This window comes from Glandiceps talaboti, chromosome 3 (assembly GCF_964340395.1).
Source record: "Glandiceps talaboti chromosome 3, keGlaTala1.1, whole genome shotgun sequence".
In the NCBI taxonomy this organism is placed as follows: Eukaryota; Metazoa; Hemichordata; class Enteropneusta; family Spengelidae; genus Glandiceps; species Glandiceps talaboti.
Genome location: NC_135551.1, coordinates 26,281,195 through 26,289,744, shown reverse-complemented (window position 1 = coordinate 26,289,744; position 8,550 = coordinate 26,281,195). Strand labels below are relative to the sequence as shown.

At 33.0% G+C, this 8,550-nt stretch overlaps 1 protein-coding gene across 2 annotated transcripts in view; it reads right to left on the bottom strand.

Moving 5' to 3' along the window:
* Positions 1-1,506: 1,506 nt before the first annotated feature.
* The window catches only part of LOC144453972 (transient receptor potential cation channel subfamily A member 1 homolog), a 45,429-nt gene continuing 38,385 nt past the window's right edge, over positions 1,507-8,550 (bottom strand). For both annotated transcript variants that reach the window (XM_078145345.1, XM_078145346.1), the window contains one exon: positions 1,507-7,562. In XM_078145345.1, coding sequence (XP_078001471.1) covers positions 7,386-7,562 — 177 coding nt within the window. In that variant the 3' untranslated portion in view covers positions 1,507-7,385. The remainder of the gene's footprint in view (positions 7,563-8,550) is intronic.

Below are 8,550 nucleotides of genomic sequence, written 5' to 3'. Positions count from 1 at the left end.
ATAATATCAATACTTGGAATCTATTTATATATATATATTACAACTCATGTACTCAGGTAGTACTCAGGTTTCCATCCCAAAATGTGTCTAATGTTTTAAAACTAAAACATTTTTGTATCAAATATTCAATTAAATAGATGGTAGTGTATTGTATATCTACCAATATGCTTTACATATGAGCCCGACACTCGCAATATTAATGTCTGAATTTTTTTCCACAAATATTTCATCTATATTAATTTTGATTGTAGTGGTATCTCGTTATTTTCTCTGAGATTCCTCAGAGGTACAAGATTCCATCAGATGATGTAAAGTTTTGAAATTATTTACATTATGTATTTTTGGATAAGATTAATAAATCATTAATTTTCAACTAAATGTGTGTACTCTTTATTATTGATAATTGGCTACCTTTCTATGTCTGCTTCATGAGTTGTAGATGGATTTATTACACCATCAATGTGTTTACATTTTGTGGAGTTATGACAGGCAAATGGTTAGAGTGGTTGGCTTGGAATCTGCAGGTTTAAGCCCTATCGCTGTCATTTGTTCTTAAATGACAAAAGTCCTTGGGCAAGATTTGCACCCCAATTGTACCTCAGTCAACCCAGCTGTATAATTGGGTACCTGGTAGGATAGAGGTTGCAATGTGAATGCTTTAATCCTATGCACTTATATAAAGGCTGCAATGGATTGTGTGCTTCCCAGGGAGTTGAGGAAGTATAAATGGTTGTTGTGTCGCCATTGATCTGTGCCAGGGGTAATAATTGTGAGTGCCTCGAGCCCTCAGGAGAAAAGGCACGTTATAAAATTCACATTGTTATTTAGCCGCTGTACAGCTGTTTTTGAAAGTGGTGTAATAGGGTGCCAAAACAAAAAGGTAAACATTTGGCTTTAGATACCAATCACATGGCAGTAGACACCAATCACATGGCAGTAGACAAAGCAATATGTATCTAAAGTGGTACAAGTTTCTACAAATTACATGTGAAATGAAAGATGCAGAACTTTTTGGGATTGAAAATTCCATTGATTGTAGCACTGCAAGAAAAGGACAATTTTCAAGGGAGGCTAGCAATACTAGTACACTTCTGAAGAGCACACCTAGTGGCCAAATAATACAATCTTTTGTCTTTCTGATAACGCACATATCCTAATGTTATGTATAAGCCTCTAGCTCCCACACAGGGTAGGCCCGAAACCATCTCCAAACACTGATTTCCACTTCCGGTCGAATGTTATGAGACTATTATGGGATATTGCTGCGTAGGAGTATGGTATGAGTCTGTCTCATGACCATGTCAGGTGAAAACAACTTGATTCACAAGTGTTCATCACCATATTAATAATAACATTCATTATTTTTGCACTCAACCCCTTTTCAAAATTTGATCTTTGTTTACAGAAGCATAACCATGCCATTTATCAACACAGCAGTTGATGACAGCCAGACACTTGCACACAAACAGATTCATCAGAAGTATATATTTTGTAAATGATCCCGATACCATGAAAGTTTATTCAAAATTGTACGAAAAAAAAAACATTATTTGTACATATAACAATTATAACAAAAAAGCAAAGAGAATTTCTGAAAGACAAAGTTTTACTTTTGGAATGATATCAGTGTAAAAAATATGTGATCAGATCGTAAGATCAGGTCAACAAAATTGACAGTGTACACAGACACGGATATCTGCATCAATTATTGCTACAAAGAACCAAATTTAGTTAAGTTCAGCTTTGAAGTGTGTCCTCAATGCTAAAATCACCATCAATATTAATTCAAGTGCGCCCTCAATGATAGTACTCGGTAGTTGGGAATGGCGCCCTTTATGCCAGTGACACAGAAGTGTGCCTTTACAAATCTCAGAGGTATGTAGACACCCAAACTTAGAAGTGTACCCTGCAAAGTTAGTTTGTGTGTTTCAGCTGTATTGTCATTCCTACAATTCTCCAAAAACAAAGTTTTGAATTTTATAACAGTATCAAATTTCTAGCAGTGAAATCTACCCTGTGAGTATTAAAATAAATCTACCCTGTATTAAGGTAGATATGAAAGGAAAATGTACCAATAATTGACAAATATGACAATATCTAACAGACATACTGAATACACTACAAAAACACCTTGTGGTTTATGATGATGGGTATTGTTCATGTGTTTGACTTAGATGAATAAAAAACCCTGCACAGTATAATTTCACAACAGTTCATCATATGTGTCATATACATCACAGTACTTGTCCAATTCACAGATACATGCCTTTGGGTCTCGTGCTACAAAAACCTAGCCAGTAACTAGGCATGCCCAAACTAGACTTTTTTCTGAGCAGAAATTTACATGCTTGACAACAGATTTTCCTAAGTGAACCCTGGCATCCCAAACTTAAGCCAAGTTCTATGTGATGGTCAAAACTTGGGATGGGCCAGTCTAGCTGCAAGGCACAAAGGCAATTCTGTTAATATTAAAAACAACCATAAGTACCACATCCTAGGTGGTATCCTAGGTCTGTATGTGTATCTATAACCACTGGACTTTTAAGGCTATGCACATAAATCTGACCACTTGGCAAACAACTCGTATTTTATAATAGAAAGTAGAGCAATGTGAAAGTCATCTTAAATTGTAGTATAGAATACAGTAATACTGACGATGTGCAAATCGTTTGGCCTGATGACTTTCACAAGTTGCAAGTTGGCAAATATAATATAACGGTACAAAAATGTAAAAATACTGTTAATTAATATTCTGCTGTCTCCATTAATTGCTCCTACAGTCTGTTTCATGTTAGTGTTCACTCACTCTGATACAACCACACAGAAACTAAATAAGAAACTGCACATTCTACACTAACTTGCAAGAACACAATTGTTTGCTACATTTAGTTTTGAACTATGGAAATGTACTGCAACTAGATGTGCAGACACAAATGTTTTGATGTATGCACTGATATCTGCATGGTGGTACATTAGCTCATTTCACTTAGACAAATTATAGCAATAAACTGTACTCATTCAATTTTGCTATCTTAAAATGTAGCATGTCAAGTTTCTTATTGATTTCTGCATGGCTGTATCAAACAGGGCCAGTGAACACTAACATATAATGGGCTGTAAAAGTGAGTTAAATATTACAATATAAATGACACAACAATTATGAAACTACACTTTCGTCATAAATGTGAAGAAAAAAATATCTATTTTGATTCTGTACTACCACTTGTATTAAAGCTGACTCTTAATATAATCATAGACAACCTCTATGAATATTTAATGATGAAATTCTGAATAATTAAAACTGTAAATATCTTAAAATGTAGATTACATGAAATATACACATCATGCAGACTATCACTATCTGTACAAGTGAACAATGCAGCATTTTCATTATAATTGTGAATGACATGACAGCCTCTATTATTATCTGGTTTGAAAGCCCCTTTGAAAATAAACTGAATTCTGGTCTTGTCATTTCTGACATTTTCACATTTGTGAATGACATGACAGCCTACATTACCTGGTTTGAAAGCCCCTTTGAAAATAAACTGAATTCTGGTCTTGTCATTTCTGACATTTTCACATTTGTGAATGACATGACAGCCTACATTACCTGGTTTGAAAGCCCCTTTGAAAATAAACTGAATTCTGGTCTTGTCATTTCTGACATTTTCACATTTGTGAATGACATGACAGCCTACATTACCTGGTTTGAAAGCCCCTTTGAAAATAAACTGAATTCTGGTCTTGTCATTTCTGACATTGTCACATTTGTGAATGACATGACAGCCTACATTACCTGGTTTGAAAGCCCTTTTTCAAAATAAACTGAATTCTGGTCTTGTCATTTCTGACATTTTCACATTTGTGAATGACATGACAGCCTACATTACCTGGTTTGAAAGCCCCTTTGAAAATAAACTGAATTCTGATCTTGTCATTTCTCATATTGTCATATTTGTGAACGACATGACAGCCTACATTACCTGGTTTGAAAGCCCTTTTTGAAAATAAACTGAATTCTGGTCTTGTCATTTCTGACATTGTCACATTTGAAAATGAATATAAGAATGTAGAAATGGTTGGTTGTTGAATAATTATATACATTATGTGATAACACCATTATCAGCCTATGTAATAAAGCAATTTTTACCATGTATGGTAACATAATTAACCTATGGGGTGAAACCATTATTGTCCTATATGATAACAGCTTTATCAACCTGTGTGATGAAACCATTGACTCAAGTGATAACACACTTATCAACCTGTGATGAAATCAGTATTGATCCATGTGATAACATCCTTATCAACCTGTATAGTGATCAAATTATTATGACCCATGTCATAATATACTTATAAGCCTGTGTTGGAATCATTGTGTATGTTTACAACATTATTATCCTGTGTATTAATATAATTATCACCTTGTGGTGCATCATCAATCTGTGTGATAAAATCATTATTATCCATGTGATAACACCAATATCACCCACACATAAGTGACATGAAGTGATCTCTGTTCAGAATTGCCACATGATGACTGAAGCTCACTTCTTTGAAATAGAACAATTTGTGAATAACGAAATGTATCATGAAATGTAGGACTCATTTTAGTAAATATCAAAATCAGAGTGAAGTATTAATCATATGAATGATTACAAAAATGATAAACACTTTTAAAAAATCAATATTTTATATACATAGCATGCACAAAATAACAATCAGTAATTTCATTACTGCTAATCACAGATAAGAAAATAATACAATTAATATACATGTATCTTTAGTAATCAATTACTGATATGTAATCAAAATAGTTCCTTATTCTATGAGATGCGTGATATTGTGTTTATTAGAAAATGTTAATACTGACTTGCAGCTAATTAAACTTTGAACTAAGGATTTATACCCTGGTTATGCTACATCATCATTATTTGTGTCTTTGTCATCAGTTGTGTTCCAACTATTTGTGTCTACCTCATTAGTTCTGCAGTTCTACATTACAACTATGTGTGTATATGTCATCAGTTCTGTAGTTGTACATCACCACGATGTGTGTACATGTCATCAGTTCTGTAGTTGTACATCACAACTATGTGTGTATATGTCATCAGTTCTGTAGTTGTACATCACAACTATGTGTGTCTACGCCATCAGTTCTGTACTTCTACATCATAACTATTCATATGCCAATAGTTTGATAATTATTTCCTCTAGACAGATTTTTGACACAATCTCAAATTATGGCACTTATTTTTTCCCTACGCTACAAAAACTTCTTATAAATCAAACATCTACCTGTATCAGCCTCACACAAAAATTCTATGAACCTCATGCATACACTAAACGTACTTTAAAAAAATAAATCCTACCCTGTGATCAATTTGTGGCTAAATGATGAAATATGTATGAGAAATATGTATGAGAAATAAAACAAAGCTATAGTTCCTATCACACCATAGACATGAATATCGCTAAAAATCCATGTTTTAAAAGTTTAGTTAAATTGTGTAAAATGATAACTTTGCCACTGTAGATACTAAAATCAACTATAAAGATGAAAATGTCAGCTAAACTTCACTATAGAAAAGGTCAAATTCTGGTATTGTATTCTATTTACATTTCAAATGAACACAGATTTTGTGATGTGTTCATAGTGATGCAAGACAGTGTGACCTCAAGTCATGTTACTTTATATTCTTGTTTGGTACTCTGTCAAACTACACGGTATTTGACAATGATAAAATTCACTTGTTAACAGTGAAGTACCCATATCTCTGTGGTATATCAATATCATTTATTTTGGCATTCAAAATATACAAATTTGTACAATGATGTACATTTGTAGTGTGTGTATGGTGGGCTCATATATCCAGATTGCCATATCATATAAAATTAATATATGAAATAACACTAGATTATATGAAATGCCACAATCATATGAACATGAAATACCAGATACAAGAATGTGAAATACCACATAAAACAAACAATAAATTTCACATAAAATGATATGAAATACAATATAAAGTTACATACGATTATATCCACATGAACCCCATACAAGATTAATAATTGAAATACCATATACAATTAATTATAAAATCCACATGATCATATGAAATCCCACATATTATGAAATCCCACATGAAATCATATGAAATGGCCCACATAATATTATGAAATCCCACATGAAATCCCACATACTGGTATGAAATCCCACATAATATTATAGTCAGAATCCTGTATAAAATTGTAGGGAAATCTACATAATTATATGAAACATGAACTAAATTTCTAAAGCAAACACATAAAATTGTATAATATGCAAATGTCTTCATATCAAAATACTCTGTCATTACACAACCACATGTACATATACAAAACACCGACAAATTCTTCTTAAGACCTAATAATTTAGTGTACTTTGAATATCTAGGAAAATCAATTAAGATTCATTTAATACAAAAATATATTTACAATTCTTAAAGTTAAGAAGTGTGATATATACTAGTTGTAGTAACTAAAAAATACACGACCTTGATAAGAAATAGTTTTCCTTGAAATTCCTCAAAGAATACAACATCTGTTTTGTTTTCATGTTTGATATCGTCACATTGTTGAAAATCTCTTGCATATCGAATGACAAGATGTGACAAATACTACGAGAGGAAAATAGTTATATGTAAAAAAAACGGCTTTATATATTTGACTGTTAAAATTGTATATTACATTCAGTGATTGTAGAAAAAGAACTGATTCTTTGATTTATTTATAAAAAGGTAGAATTGTTGAGAAAAATAATTCGACCTGAAATCTATTGACCTGATAAATATCATGAAATTTGTTACAATAGTGGCTCGTTACTCTGGAACAAAATCTTGACCAATAAATATTTTTCCAACATGGCTACATTTCATTGTCTGGTTTGACAAATATCCTACCATTATTGCTACATTGTCTTTTTGTGAGCTATCTCTAGTTATCCACACCCGTAAAAGAATTTCAATGTAGCAATGTTAGCTAGATATTTGTCAAGCCAGATGATAAAAAGTAGCAATTTTAGCTGGATTGTTGCCAAGCCAGATGATAAAATGTAGCAATTTTAGATAGATTTTTGTCAAACAAGATGATGGTCTCTTTCAACTAACTAGGTTCAATTGCATATCATCAATATCAGTCTGTATCTATTTCCACCTTATTCAACAGTGAAGTCCTCCTTCAAGTACACCATAGTAGAGTGTGTACTCAACTACACTGCCTTATCATATTTGCAGCCATTAGAGTTAACAAAAGTCATATCTAACCAGAGTGAACCACTGGAAAGGTTACAGGTTATACCCATACAAGAAACATCTGAAACTGTTTCCATAGCAACTGCTTCACTCCTGATCTTCAGCATCCTCTTCTTCAAAGGAAATTCCTTGCCCCTTGATGATGGCTTCTAACATGCTTTCAATTCGTTTGTTCTGTTCCTTTATATTTTTCATTCTGTAGCGAAGGTTATTGACAGTATCCATCAGGACTTCTTGGTTTTCCATCACTTCATCAATTGGTTCCTGATGAGAACCAAAATCATCAACAAATTATAAAATGGGATTGTGTTAGGAAAACTGTCAAATATGTGCTGTCTTGTGCATGTACCAAAGCCTTGATATACTGGTAAATGTATGTGATATACTGGTAAATGTATGTGATATACTGGTAAATGCATGTGATATACTGGTAAATGTACATGATATACTGGTATATGTATATGATATACTGGTAAATGTATGTGATATACTGGTAAATGTATGTGATATACTGGTAAATGTATGCGATAATGCTACAACTGCTGCAAATGGAACATCAATATGGATACAATGCTCCAAAATGAATTTTGTTGTTATACATGGTGAAGTTTTATGGAATCACCAACCGGTAAACTTGTGTGTAGTTGTACATATCATATGACAAAAACAATATATCAGCTTCACACCCAATATTCTACTTTGTTGTCTGCAGAGATTGAATTAACCTGCAAAAGTGTCAAACTGATTAATCAATCAATCAATCAATCAATCAATCAATCAATCAATCAGTCAATCAATCAATCAATCAATCAATCAATCAATCAATCAATCATTCAGAAAATTTATACAGTGCCTGTATCCAATACGAAGTAAAGTTCAGAGGCGCTGTACAATTTCAAAATTGAAAACTTTGAGAACAAGTGTGTTTTAAGGTTCTTCCTGAAGGCATTGACTGTTGGTGTCTGTCAAAGCTCCAGTGGTACAACCTGATGTACAACCCATACAAAAACATTAAATGGCCAATCATTATCACCATCGTATTACATCAGGCATTATTCAGGCAAAGTCAAATCACTGCTGACTTTGTTCCTAAGACAACTGTCTTCTGCATGAGCAAAAGTATAGACACAGTTAATTTGGCAGCTGTGCCTTTTTGTAATCGGAAATATGTCAAAAGCCGACAGCCTATGCCTTTAGGAAGAACCTGAAAACATATCATTTCAGCAGAGCTTTCAAAATGTAACAGTACAGG